Raw genomic sequence first — 15,258 nt, 5'->3', positions numbered from 1 at the left:
GGGGAAAAAATATTGTACATTTGTCAGCATGGACAAACATTGGCCTAAAACATCCATCACTACTAGGCTGGGGATAAGATTTTTAAAATAATAATAATAATAATAAATTCATCAGATATTCAACATAGTTACAGGATTGCTTTGAGTCTTTAGTGCTTACTGCTGATTTGTTGATAGGGAAGCTGTCATTCATTAACACATAATAAATACCTCATTGGTAATTAAATGTCACCATTTTTAATTGATTTACCTTCTTGTCTTCCTTTGAAATAGCTTTAACTTTTGTTTTTGTTCCACTAGCAAGGCGACGTGCTATGCTAACACCACTCCAGCTCTCTCAAATATTAAAACTTAAAAGTGCCCTTGAGTGGTATCTCTAAATCTCTACTGACTAAAAAAGAAAATGAGATTTCAGGAACTGGCAGAAAAGAAAGGGAATAGGAAAACAAAACAAAGCAAACAAACACAAAAACGCTGCACGTAAGCTTGAATGAAGATTAACTCAATGAACCTATTTCTCCTTTTCATTGGTAGCAATGGAAAAATGTAGAAGAGGCTTTTTGTTGTTGCTGTTCACTTGACTTGATGTCAGTGTGAAAATGGAAGAATCTGAGGGCAGAGTGAAAAGAGGGATCAGCCTGGAATTCTTTTGTAGTCACAAGCAGACAAATTCTTTTGACCCTTATCTAACTCCAAGCAGGTGCTGTTAGTTGAGAAGATTCCTGTACATAGGCTTTTTAGCAATAAGGTAAAGGTTCCCCTTGCACATATGTGCTAGTCGTTCCCGACTCTAGGGTGCGGCGCTCATCTCTGTTATAAAGCCAAAGAGCCAGCGCTGTCCGAAGACATCTCCGTGGTCATGTGGCTGGCATGACTAAACACCGACGGCGTATGGAACGCTATTACCTTCCCACCAAAGGTGGTTCCTATTTTTCTACTTGCGTTTTTACGTGCTTTCGAACTGCATTGTACCCCGAGGGGTGTTAGGGGTGTCTTACCCCCACAGTATTTGTTTCCAGAGAGTAAGTCATCTGTGTACCAAGTTAGGTTGAAATTGCTTGAGGTGTTGCAGAGTTATGCTGGAACATACACACACAAACATACACACGTTTATATTTATATATGGGTTGAAGCATAAATTAGTGACAAAGGAACTCAAGTTAAATATAAGCAGTGATGTGTACAGTGCAAAAAAACTTTCACCCCTGTTATTCCTTACTCAACTATAAAACGAAAGGATTATGTTTAAACCTGCTTGATAAGCCTTCTCCTTATTTTGGTAAACTTACCTGTTTTAGAATCGATCTGGAACTTTCCTTTTTCGTTACCCGATCTGATGAGGTAGGTGATCTCTGCATTTGTACCAATGTCTTTGCTGGTCGCAAACACAAAAAGTATCGCGGCATTTGGGGAGGTGTCCTCGGGCACCTCAACCAGGTAATCTCTCCTCTCAAAGACAGGGGGGTTGTCATTAATGTCCAGGACGGTGATTGTAACGGTGGCAAACGAGGACAGCGTCTGCACGATGCCCTGATCGGAAGCTTTAATGGTGACATTATAGGAAGACTGAAGTTCCCGGTCAAGAGGATGTTCCAAAATGATGATGCCGGAGGACATGTCCACCGAGAAGAAACATTCTGGAGAATCGGCCAGGGAATACACAATCTTTCTGTTTACCCCTGCAAAAGAGAAGAGGAGAGAACAGCAGTTCTTTTTTAATTCTCTGAGGCAGACAAGACCAAGGTGCCAACATGGCACAACACTTTAACCGCACCTAGTTCAGTGTTACCAGCAGCAGAACAGGGAGATATACAGGCAGTCCTTGACATGTGGCCACAATTGAGCCCCAAATATCTTTTGCTAAGTGAGGCATTTGTTAAGCGAACTTTGCCCTCATTTTAACGACCTATGTCACCACAGTTGTTAAGTGAATCACTGCAGTTTGTCAGGGTTCCGATGGATGCCCTAATTAAACCATGAGCCTCGAGCCAAGTTTCAAAAGAAACCCAGTTATTTAGTAGGAGCAACACGTCGGCAGGTACCCAAGTGAAGTCAGCTCTGCCCCACGTAATTTACGGCTCAACTATGATCCTGTTTCCCCCCCTCCTCCCAGAATGTGTCATTAATCACATTCTCCAACGGAGCATTTTCGAGGGCTGTAGAGATCACGCCTCTGGGATACAGCCTTGAGAAAGGTATGCGTGGAATGTGCTTCTGTTTGTGGCTGTTGCGCTGCTGCGTCAGTCCCCCCCCCCCTCCTGCCTATGGCAACTCGATAGCAGGCCAGGAATGCTTTACGAGTTGACATCGTTCTTAAGGGAGTAACACGGTTGTTAAGGGAATCTGGTTTCTCCCATTGACTTTGTTTGTCGGACAGTTGCAAAAGGGGATTGCTGCAAGCATCATAAATGTTAAGAGGCCTCTGAATTCTGATCACGGAATGGTGAGGATAAAGCAACACACGGCCATAAGTGTGGAAAACCGGTCACAAGTCACTTTTTTTCAGTGCCATTGTAATGTCACGAAATGACCGGTTGTAAGTCGGGGGACTCCTTTTCCTTGCCGCTCCATTTCTTTTCTGGCTCAACCCAACCACCGTTAGCTGCTATCGGGAATTGCCATGCTTTCAAAGAAAGTTGTCCCTGGTAATTGTCCTTGAAAAACAGACGGCCATCGTTTGGTCCAAGTCACAAGGGGTTAGAAGTGCGTCCCGAGACTTTCTAACCCAGAGGTCTGGGAACTGAAGTATCACGATGCTGGCAGACTGTCATGTTGGGAAAGGCCGGGGCCGAGCAGCAAGGTTTGGATAGAAAAGTAGACTCGGTAAGCGAATGCCTCTTACATGGGTGAGACCAGGAAGTTTAATTTCTTCTTATTTTGGGGAAGGGAGAGGAGCTCCGTTTTTCTCTCTTAAAAAAAAAGGCAACCGTTGTCACTACTCTATTTTAAGCCTCCTAGCACGGGTGTCAAATTTGCCACGTCACATTGCCGCCATGTGACGTTTTCCCCATTCCTGGAGCCGGGGGTGGGTGTGGCCTGCGGGTGTTGCCTCTGGCCCATGGGTTGCCAGTTTGACACCCCTGTTCTACAGGATAATGGAGAGCACGAGGTCCATGGGACAGATTCGGCCCGTGGGGTGCTTAGATCTAACTCGCGGGGCTGCCCTGGAAACAGTGGACTGGTCCGCGGTGCCTCTGCCAGCGAAAACGGAGCTTGGCAGGGCGGTACGTGGGTCCTCCTGAGCTCTGTTTTCGTTGGTGGAGAGTTGCAGGAGGCCGTCGCAGCCAAAAATGGTGCTTGGGAGAATGTTTTCTCTGGCAAAGCGCTCGGGCTGTCACAGGCATACCTGACATGAGTGACCTTGGCCATGCCCACTCCGCACCCTCCCGAGGTCAAACACAACCCTGATGCAGCACTCAACGAAATTGAGTTTGACACCCCTGGGTTAGACGCTGAGCTTGTCAGCTGCAAAGCTGACTGACCGGGTTAGAGACCCAAGCGCTGCGTGACGGATGAACTCCCATTATTTGCTCCAGCTCCTGCCCATCTAGCAGTTCAAAAGCATTTAAATGCAAGTAGATAACCAGGTACCACTTCGGTGGGAAGGTAACAGCATTCTGGGTGCCCTGGTATATAGTCATACTAATCACATAACCCCAGAAGCATGTCCGGACGATACTGGGTCCCTCGGCTAAGAAATAGACATGAGCACCACTCCTAGAATTGGATACAACTGGATAGGGGAAACCTTACCTTTACAGAATGATACTAAACCACTAATTTTTAACAATGGTAATTACATAATATTTAAAAGGTGATGGATTCAGAGGTCATGTGTGAACTGCTGGGTTAATCATCCCCCCCCAGGGAAATATCTACTGACTAAGAGAGCCAACTTTTTGAACTAACTTCAGAATGACAGTGATTTGAAATGCTAAAAGTGAAATCAGGACAATTCTTTTTACGATGCAGCAAGGGATTGCTTTCAGCCTAATTGAACACAAATGCAAAAACTTAGTTCTGCACATTTACCATGTTGTTGTTGCCTTAACTGTACAACTTAGCAGTTGCAAGGAGAAACAAACAAAGAACACAACAGTCTTTTAAAGTCAGCATTCCCTGTCCTTTGAAGCCAACAGAAGTAGGAAGACATTTGTTTTCGAGCCAGAACTATTTGCCTGGCATCAATCACTTACGAACACAAACTACACATCCTGCTTCTAGTTATACTTCATTAATTCAAAATTGGGTGACATTACTTTAGTAGGGCTTGAAAGATAAAGCTTCCTTCAAACGTCTGATGATTTCATGGCTGTCCATATATTTTAGAAGCGGTACAAAAAACGATTCCCTCCTGCTTTCTTCTGGGAATTACTTTTTAACTTTCCATTTCACCTTGGAATTTCCTGGGAGCCTTTCTCTCACATGCTAATCGAGAAGGGCTACCCACACAAAACATGCAAAAAAGTAGACAGCCATTAGATGGCAACAAAGAGAATCATAATTCTCTTTATAGATTCGCTGCCATCTAGGTTATGGTTTTCCAGGCAGAGCACCAAAGAATGGAGGCCTTTGAACTATGGGGCTGGAGAAGACTCCTGCGAGTCCCTTGGAGTGCAAGGCGATCAAACCGATCAGTCCTAGAGGAGATCAATCCTGACTGCTCTTTAGACGGCCAGATCCTGAAGACGAAACTCAAATGCTTTAGCCACCTAATGAGAAGGAAGGACTCCCTGGAGAAGAGCCTAATACTGGGAAGGATTGAGGGCAAAAGAAGAATGGGATGACAGAGAATGAGGTGGCTGGATGGAGTCACCGAAGCAGTAGGCATGAGCTTAAATGGACTCCGGAGGATGGTAGAAGACAGGAAGGCCTGGAGGAACATTGTCCATGGGGTCGCGATGGGTTGGACACGACTTCACAACTAACAACAAGTGGTCATACGGATTTTGCAGTGAAAACTCGGAAGGTTAAACCTCCTATAAACCTCACCAACTGGCTACAAGATCACGTGAAGTGTTAATACCACTTTGTAATGTCTTGGTAAGGCCACACTTGGAATATTGCATTCAGTTTTGGTCACCAAGATGTAGAACAGATGTGGAGACTCTAGAAAGAGTGCAGAGAAGAGCAACAAAGAGGATTAGGGGACTGGAGACTAAAACATATGAAGAACGGTTGTAGGAACTGGGTATGTCTAGTTTAATGAAAAGAAGGACTAGGGGAGACATGATAACAGTGTTCCAATATCTCAGGGGCTGCCACAAAGAAGAGGGAGTCAAGCTATTCTCCAAAGCACCTGAGGGTAGAACAAGAAGCAATGGGTGGAAACTAATCAAGGAGAGAAGCAACTTAGAACTGAGGAGAAAATTCCTGACAGTTAGAACAATTAATCAGTGGAACAGCTTTCCTCCAGAAGTTGTGAATGTCCCAACACTAGAAGTCTTTAAGAAGATGTTGGATAGCCATTTGTCTGAAACAGTATAGGGTTTTCTGCCAAGCAGGGGGTTGGACTAGAAGACCTCCAAGGTCCCTTCCAACTCTGCTATTGTATTGTATTAACTTTTCCAGCTCAGTCAAGATTAAATAGCTTCAGCCATCAAACTGGGCAATTTTTTTTTTATAATGACAGAAATGTTATTGTATAAAACCAATTAACATGGATCGGAATGTAACATACATTTATTTTCCGCTCGATATGTCCGGAGCACAATTCCATGCTTAGAAAGGCCTGGGGAAGGAGGCCCTGTGATCTAGGCACATTCATAAAATGCAATCATCAGAACAATATATGAACACTTGTCTAAATTATATTACCAAAGATTAGATGACACTCTCCAAGGAACAGGGATATTTTTTTAAAAAAAAACAAACCATTTTTGATTTATCCAAAGGTGATGACATGAAACCTTGAAAAAGTCATTAGGCAGCAATGGTACTTCAATTATAATTTAGAATCTACATGTCGATACACACAGGATTTATCTCCTAACATTCAGCAGTTATTAAAGGTAAGTAGTATTTAAATTATGATTTTATTATATGCCTACTTGATTCATTGGTATTTTAAAGCCTTTGCAGATTCAAGCCATATAATGAATAGCTTGGTCATTCATCATTACTATTATTTATTCCTATTGCATGAATTACCCTGACCCCTGTCAGTTAAGTTATTGGCGAGTTACGTAAAACAGAATAACAAATAGCTACAATTACTACTTACAAGTGAGTACTTATGAAATTTTATTCTTCTAGTTTTTAATCTCAGGAGAAGACGCTATCGTATCCTTTTACGAAAATGAATAAACAAATCAGGACTTTTTTTTTTTCATTAATTGCAAATTTCCATTTCTTGATTTAGAGCAGGGGAACAAACCACAATTAAGAAGCCATAAGGTAAAAGTTCAAGGTTCCCCTCGCACATATGTGCTAGTTGTTCCTGACTCTAGGGGGCGGGTCTCATCTCCGTTTCAAAGCCAAAGAGCCAGCGCTGTCCGAAGACGTCTCCGTGGTCATGTAGCTGGCATGACTAAACGCCGAAGGCATATGGAACGCCGTTACCTTCCCACCAATGCGGTCCCTGTATTTTTACTTGCATTTTCACCTGCTTTCGGACTGCTAGGTTAGCAGAAACTGGGACAAGTAAGGGAACTCATTATGTTACGCGGCTTTAGGGATTTGAACCGCTGAACTTTCTGATCGACGAGCTCAGCATCTTAGCCACTGAGCCACTGCATCCCTCTTAAAGCAGGTATCACCCACCTAACAAGTTGCTGCTGTTAAATTATCAGAATATCTCCCTTTCCACTACAATCCCTCCTTGCATCTCCTTCCAAACTGTTAAAAATAAATAAATTGTGTAGCATCGATAAGCAGCTTGGGATGGAGGAAAGTGTACTGCAAACGGGGTGCTCTCAAAAGATTTCCACGCATGGAGAGGGGGTTTGCATGTCTTCGGTACGGAAGGATTTATAGCTGCATTAACAAACTGCTGAATCAAGAGATCTTTCTTTTAATATTCACATATCAATACTGTCATGTTTTATTACAGGCATCATGTGTTTGCATTTGACCTTAATAGTTAACTACAAGTCAAAAGTTAGAAAATGAAATCTGCCCTATTCATCATCAGCTATAAACTCTGCTGGCTCTTTGTTTCTCTTTCTCATTGCTCTACTCTCTTATTTCTAACATTAAGTAGCGGCAAAAGGAAAGGCTGTGCACACATCTACTGTTTTCATTCATTTTTTTTTATTTTGATCTGCATTTTGATCTGCGTTTTTAAATTCAAATGCAAAATGCAAATTCAAACATTTTAAAGCAGCGCTTTCTTCCCATTGTGAATAGCAAGAGGTTCAGTAGACAAAAAATGGAGAGAAGCAACTTGGAATTAAGGAGAAATTTTCTAACAGTGAGGACAATCAACCAGTGGAACAGCTTGCCACTAGAAGTTGTGATTGCTCCAAAAATGGAGATTTTCAAGAAGAGACTGGACAGCCATTAGTCTGGAACAGCATAGAATTTCCTGCTTGAGCAGGATGTTGGACTAAAAGACCTCAGAGGTCCCTTCCAACTCTGTTATTTTGTTAAATCCTCATTTTTTTTAAAAAATAATAATTTATTTATATTTCACCATTATTATTTCTATAAATAATTCAAGGTTATGAACATACACAACATTCTTTCTTCCTATTTTCCTCACAATAATAAGCTTGTGAGATGGATTAGGCTGAGAGACAATGACTGGCCCCAAATCACTCAGCTAGCTTTCATGCTGAGGAAAGATTAGAACTCAAGTCTCCTGGTCATTTGCCCAAAACCACTCACCCAGCTTTCATGCCTAAAGCAGAATGAGAACTCACAGTCTCCTGGTTCGATTGGCCCAAAATCACCAAGTTGGCTTTCATATATTTAATCTGGGACTAGAACTCACAGTCTCCTGGTTCGATTGGCCCAAAATCACCAAGTTGCCTTTCATATATTTAATCTGGGACTAGAACTCACAGTCTCCTGGTTCGATTGGCCCAAAATCACCAAGTTGGCTTTCATATATTTAATCTGGGACTAGAACTCACAGTCTCCTGGTTCGATTGGCCCAAAATCACCAAGTTGCCTTTCATATATTTAATCTGGGACTAGAACTCACAGTCTCCTGGTTTGATTGGCCCAAAATAACCAAATTGCCTTTCGTATATTTAATCTGGGACTAGAACTCACAGTCTCCTGGTTTCCAGCCTGGTGACTTCACCACTAGATCTAACTGGGCTATTTAACCAACAAACATGACCTTTGGTTTGGGGACCAAATCCCCATGTGAGAACTTCAATTTCTTGTGCTATTTCTGAATTTTACAACTGCTGTTAAAAGATAATGCATAAATGACAAGGAAAATAAAGGCTACCCCTTACCACGTTCTACTTACGCGCTTCTAAATCAGTGCTCCTTTTAGTGTCCTATACTCACCTACATCAGGGTCGTTGGCTTGAACTCTTGTCAACAAGGCTTTCGTGGCTGTGTTCTCGTAGACACAGGCAGTGTAGTGGTCAGAAGAAAACAGTGGAGGATTATCATTGACATCTTCCAATATTAGATGGAGTTTTGATTGACAGAACTTCCCTCCCCCATCAGTTGCCCGGGCGATCAGATTGTAGACGGGGGTCTTTTCACGGTCTAGCAGAGCTAAGGTTTTGAGCTCCCCTAAAACAAATTCAAGGGGGGGGGAAAGGAAAACAGGGAAAGATAAGTGCATGGTCAAAATATCATTAATTTATTACTAATACCACTATTTTGTTTTTACAAAGTAATTTGTAAATATTATAATATGTAGTGTAAAATTGGAGGTGGTGACCCTTTAAAAGCTGTATGGAATGAAATTTCATTTTCAATGTATCCAATTAGTGTGCATTCAAAGTAACAATAGTTATTCTATTCTATTCTGTTTCTATTCTATTCCACTCTATTCTATTCAATACTGTTTTTATTCTATTCTATTCAATACTGTTTCTATTCTATTCTATTCAATACTGTTCTGTTCCTATTCTATTCTGTTTCTATTCTATTCTGTTTCTATTCTATTCTATTCTGTTTCTATTCTATTTTATTCTATTCTATTCTATTCAATACTGTTTCTATTCTATTTTATTAAATATTGTTCTGTTCCTATTCTATTCTATTCTATTCTATTTTATTCTATTCTATTCAATACTGTTTCTATTCTATTCTGTTCCATTTTATTCTATTCTACTCAATACTGTTTCTATTCTATTCTATTAAATATTGTTCTGTTCCTATTCTATTCTATTTTATTTTATTCTATTCAATACTGTTTCTATTCTATTCTGTTCCATTTTATTCTATTCTATTCAATACTGTTTCTATTCTATTCTATTAAATATTGTTCTGTTCCTATTCTATTCTATTCTGTTTCTATTCTATTTTATTCTATTCAATACTGTTTCTATTCTATTCAATACTGTTTCTATTCTATTCTATTCCATTTTATTCTATGCTATTCAATACTGTTTTTATTCTATTCTATTTTATTCAATACTGTTCTGTTCCTATTCTATTCTATTCCTGTTTCTGATCCGATCCTACCCTATCCTATTATTTCTATTCTATTCATTTATCTTAAAATTACAAGATAATCTTATCTTAAAATGGATTGGATCCCGAGCCAATGTGTTGTGTGAACAGGACAGCATGTTAAGCCAGTGTTTCTCAACTTTAGCAACTTGAACATGTGTGGACTCTATAACCCTCTGCTCATCATTAACCAGGGACAAAAAAATAATAATAATTCTGCCTGGAATGTTATGGGAGAGAATCTGGGAATTTGACTCTGTCTCAATGAATCTGCAGTGGACACACTCCAGGAAAGTCCGACCTGCATTCAATACCTTGTCCAATCTCCATGGACGATTTATGACACTATCATTTTAAAGGTCTTCCATTTTAAAAAAAAATTCAACAAGGTAAATGCTCATAGAAGCTTGATGTTCTTTGCCAAAATGATGTGTCCCTTACAACACTCTCTGAAATCTCTAAATGCCAAGTTACGTTTGTTCTGACCCAGGTTTCCTTAAAAAGCATGAAGCAGAGTCTTGGTCCCAGCAAAACCTCTTTTATTTACATGACTGTGAATTCCTTTCATTCACAGCTCACAAGACTTGGTAAACAGTCTGTCAGAGGAATATTTATCAACACGAACCTTATCTCGCTTGGACAGCTGCCAGATAACTAGTTTCCAAACGCAGGACAAGGCAACACAGAGCTTCTTATAATCACAAACGGAACTTTCCTCTCTTGAAACGACCGAAGGAACGAATTATTTCCTGCAAAAGCCCACTCCCCCTTCGCTCCTCTTTTGTTTCCTATGGGAAGGGCCAATCACCTCCAAGGTGTGGCTTTACTCCCACGTCGACCCTGCTTTCTTAGTTGTTCTTGTCTGCTGGCAGCTCTGCGCACGCGCACACTGGGAACAGGCTCCAGCTGTTCCTCTGCCTCACTGCTATCTATCTCCCTCTCTGCCTGTGATGCAGAGCCCTTGTCTGAGCTTTCCTCAGCCCCCAGGACTGGCCCATGTTCCTCCCCAACCTCTCATCGCCCGACTCTGCTGGCGGGCCACAACACTGTGGACCAACCTTACCTAATCTGCACATTTCTATCACCAACCTAACAAGTTGCTGCTGTTAAATTATCAGAATATCTCCCTTTCCACTACAATCCCTCCTTGTATCTCCTTCCAAACTGTTAAAAATAAATAAATTGCATAGCATCGATAAGCAGCTTGGGATGGAGGAAAGTGTACTGCAAGAGAGGAACTGAAGTATCAAGAGTGGCAAGCTGCTGAAAAGATGATTGTATAGGGGAAGATTAGACACTCAAGAAAACACTTGGCCCCATCATCATTAAGTAAGTGCCACTACCCTCCTGCTAGAAAAATTCTCTCTTCCTTTCAAGGCAACGTTTGCAAGCTATATTTCTTCCATTAAACTGAAAGAGACCTCGCAGGGAAAAAAAATGAATTTTTAATGCACGGCTCTAATGGATAGGCATACAGAGCTCTAAGTCTGGAAGTAACACACATGGGCTTCACTCAGGCAGAAGAATAATCGTAGATAACGGTTAATCATGCATGTGGCCAATCACGCCAGCAAATAGGCGAGTAACAATTGCCCCGGGCTCATTTCTGGGTTAAGATCCTTAAAACAGATCAGGAAGCTTCATATATAATTCCCTCACCACTGTCAAACTATTAACTAAGTCTGCATTGCTATTACTATTAATCTTCTCATCGTTCCTATCACCCATCTCCTCCCACTTATCACTGTAACTTTGCTGCTTGTATCCTTACAATTTATATTGATTGTCTCCTAGTGTGATTTGATTGCTTATTTACCATACTATGACTATCACTAAATATTGTATCTTGTGATTTGTGACGAATGTATCTTTTCTTTTATGTACAGTGAGAGCATATGCACCAAAGACAAATTCCTTTTGTGTCCAATCACACTTGGCCTATAAAGAATTCTATTCTATTCTATTCCATTCTATTCCATTCCATTCTATAGGGAAGGGAAAGGTTCATCTTAAGAAGCATCTGAGAGTTTCTGCACCGGAGACAAATTCTTTGTGTGTCGAATCACACACTTTGGCCAAATGAAGAGAAGTGTTCTGATACCTCCCCTCCCCTGCCCTCCATTCCATTTCTAAATAGTTTGAGGGCTGTGTGTGTGTCAAACTATTTTCCATAGCTCAGAAGGCAAGGCAAGAAGCAATGGATGTAAACTAAACAAGGAGAGAAGCAACCTAGAACTAAGGAGAAATTTCCTAACAGTGAAAACAATCAACCCATGGAATGGATTGTATTCAGAAGTTAGTGTTGTGGCTTCTCCAGCAGAGCTGGCAGCAGATTTGGACAGTGAGGAAGGTGGGGAGGAACATGGGCCAGTCCTGGAGTCTGGAGAAGGCTCTTTGTCGGAGGCAGAGAGGGGGCCAGGGCCGTCTGACAGTTATCAGCTGCCTTCGGAGTCTGATATCAGTGAGGCAGCCGAACAGCTGGAGCCTGTTCCCAGTGTGCACATGCGCAGAGTTGCCAGGCAAGGGGAACAGCTAAAGAACAAGGGTTGACTTGGGAGTAAGGCCACAGGTGGACTGTGAATGGCCCTTCCCATAGGGAATAGAAGAGGAGTGAAAGGGGAGTGGAGTTCGCAGGAGACAATTAGTTCATTCCTGCATTCTTGCCAAGTATTGCGGCCTCTGAAAGATATCGGCCTGGCCACTCTCCAAGGCTAATAAAGGTCGGTAATTGTGAACTATCTTCAAAGACTGTGGGACGGGACTTTGCTGGAGAGGAATTCACTGTAAATTACATAAAAGGGTTTTATCGGGATGAAGACTCGGCTTTGTGCTGCTGGGGAAGCCTAGGTCAGAAGAGTTACAGGTACTCCATCACTGGAGACTTTCAACATTTGACTGGACAGCCATTTTGTCTAAATGTCTCTTGCTTGAGAAGGGGATTGGACTCCAAGTTCCCTTCCAACTCTGTTATTCTATGTCAGTGATGGCGAACCTATGGCACCATTTGTCAGGGCACGCGAGGCACTGTCCTGTCAGCTGGCCAGCGCGCATGTTCACTGTTTTTTAAAGCCATTTTTCGCCCTCCCCAGGCTCCAGAGCCTTTTTAGGAGCCTGGGGAGAGCGAAAAGAGCCTCCTCCCACCCCGAGGCCCTCCGGAGGCTTCATGAGCTTCCCTGAAGCTTCCGGAGCGCAAGAAACCAGCCCTACGGGCAAACCAGAAATTCGGGAACGGACTTCCAGTTTGCTCGGAAGGTCGTTTTGACTGCTCCGGAGGCTTCAGGGAAGCGTCATGCAGGTCACTCAAGGCTTCGGAGCGCTCAAAATGACTCTCCGAGCAAACCAGAAGTCCGGTTTGCTCGGAGGTTCATTCTGACTGCTCCGGAGGCTTCAGGGAAGTGTCCTGAAGGTCCCTGAAGCCTCCGGAGGACTTCTGGGGGGCAGGGGGCTGTTTTTGCCCTCCCCAAGCTCCTATAAAGCCTCTGGAGCCTGGGGAGGGCAAGAAAAGCATGCAAAAAATGAGGGGTCGCGCCGGTAGTGCGTGCATGCGCACTGGAGGGTCGCACATTGCATTACGGGTGCGGCACACCCGCACACTACCCCCCTGCGCTCCCCCCACTTATGGCACATGAGCCAAAAAAGGTTTGCCATCGCTGTTCTATGTTCTATTCTAATCTACACTACTCTACTCTGTTCTGTTGGACAAATGCTGGTCTCCTCGGCGAGATCTATTTTTAGAACTACCAGGGTAACTTCTAAATAAATAAAATGTTGGGAGCAGCCAGCATATTTTGGCAGGAATGGGAAGGAGGCACCTAGGGGCCGAGGGAGAGAAATCGGCAGGCTTCCTAAGTAGCTGTAATTTCAGCAGTAATCAAACAGAGAAATCATCCGTGTAAAAATTCATCATCGCCTTACCGTTTTCAGGATCCAAAAGAAACTTGCCGTTTCCTGAGCCGTATAAAGAATAGCGAATTTCACCATTGGATCCAATGTCTACATCTTGTGCACCCATTTTAAGGATGATTTTGTTGGGAGGAATGTCCTCAGGAAATATTGCCATATATGTAACCTTAAGAGGGGGGGAAAAAGAGAAGTTATTCCAACTTAGACTGACAAATGATAGTCAATTCAAACATTCCAACGTTCTCAATTTACCATGTTGGTGGCGAAATATTAATAACAGCTTTTTATTATTAAAAAACCGAGTAACATTTATGAAAGAATGAACAACGCAGGAGGCCTCTTGTCTTCTCCAAATCTTGGACAATGGAATCAATACAATACAATACAATACAATACAATACAATAGTAGAGTTGGAAGGGACCTTGGAGGTCTTCTAGTCCAACCCCCTGCCTAGGCAGGAAACCCTATACCGTTTCAGACAAATAGCTATCCAACATCTTCTTAAAGACTTCCAGTGTTGGGGCATTCACAACTTCTGGAGGCAAGCTGTTCCACTGATTAATTGTTCTCACTGTCAGGAAATTTCTCCTCAGTTCTAAGTTGCTTCTCTCCTTGATTAGTTTCCACCCATTGCTTCTTGTTTACCCTCAGGTGCTTTGGAGAATAGTTTGACTCCCTCTTCTTTGTGGCAACCTCTGAGATATTGGAACAATATCCATGATGGTCTTGCTTGCTTTCATTTCTTAAGCTTTGCATCATCTTCTTTTAATAATCCCTTGCAGGGTGGAGTCTGGGCAGCTGACTGGAGCTGAGCATATACTGGCCGGATGCCCTTCCTGTCGCCAATGTAGAGTTATAATCAGCAGATATATATTCTCATTGTGCCCAGAGAGAGAAATATCAACCTCTACCTAGGATTGAACTTGCAGCCTCCTGATTGTGAGGTGAGAGCTTCACTTTGAGGCCACCGCATCACTCATTTCCAAAGCTTTGCATATTCAGTAGAAAATAAAGGCTCGGCATTCTCACATTCTCAGCATGCTCAAACGGAAAGATCCAACCGTATGGAAAGGCCTGGATTGTGGACTACAGTTCCCCACCTTTTCTAGGTTTGTGGACCGGCTCGGGGGAGGGGGTTCTGCACAAGCAATGGGCAAGCATGTGTCTGATTGTGCAAATGGTGTAAGCGCACACATGCTCTCCTGCTGCTTGAACAAGTGGGAATGCATGCGTACCTGTGGTCCCCCACTTCCGCAGTCCATTTCTGAATGGCTCAAGGCCCAGTAGTGGACTGTGCCTCGGGGGTTGAGAACCCCTGATGTAGACAACCATACGAAGGTATGTGTCAAGAGTGTTTGCAGCGCGACTACTATTTAGGAGACACTCCAGGAGCAAAACACAGCACACGGTGACAAAGACATTTAACAATGGTTTATATACAAGACATATACAGAAATATACCTGGCAAGCAATCACTCTTCTTCTTAACTCTGCACTGTGAACTTAGCAATGGATACCAGACACAAGGAGAGGGAGATACATGGAGAGAGAGAGAGAGAGATACGCCCTCTCTCCTGGCTGGCTTATATAAACACCTCTTAAAGTGGTAAAGTCTTGTGTGGACCCCCTACGTAGTCTTAAACTGGCTATACCAATGCTGATTCATTTTCATTGCATCAGCCTTATATTTCATCAGCTTTACAGCTGCATCAGTTTACATTGGCTGGTCACCTTTAAATCATCATTACCCTGGCAGAATGCCTGTCCAC

General features: G+C 42.6%; 1 protein-coding gene across 7 annotated transcripts in view; it reads right to left on the bottom strand.

Annotated features, from left to right (window-relative positions):
• FAT3 (FAT atypical cadherin 3) overlaps nt 1-15,258 on the bottom strand; it is a 569,348-nt gene that overhangs the window by 84,178 nt on the left and 469,912 nt on the right. For 6 of the 7 annotated variants that reach the window (XR_014175185.1, XM_081950682.1, XM_081950676.1 and 3 more), the window contains 3 exons: nt 13,501-13,654; nt 8,464-8,697; nt 1,290-1,679 (listed from right to left, as the gene is read on the bottom strand). Coding sequence is in view for 6 of the 7 variants with exons in the window: in XM_081950682.1 (XP_081806808.1) it covers nt 1,290-1,679; nt 8,464-8,697; nt 13,501-13,654 (778 nt within the window). In the remaining variant the exon portion in view is untranslated. Of the gene's footprint in view, nt 1-477; nt 610-1,289; nt 1,680-8,463; nt 8,698-13,500; nt 13,655-15,258 lie in introns of those variants that run through there. The other variant, XM_081950680.1, reaches the window with a different exon arrangement.

The sequence above is a fragment of the Natrix helvetica genome, assembly GCF_964273705.1.
Source record: "Natrix helvetica genome assembly, chromosome: 4".
NCBI classification, from domain to species: Eukaryota; Metazoa; Chordata; class Lepidosauria; order Squamata; family Natricidae; genus Natrix; species Natrix helvetica.
This window is presented reverse-complemented; position numbering and strand designations above follow the sequence as displayed.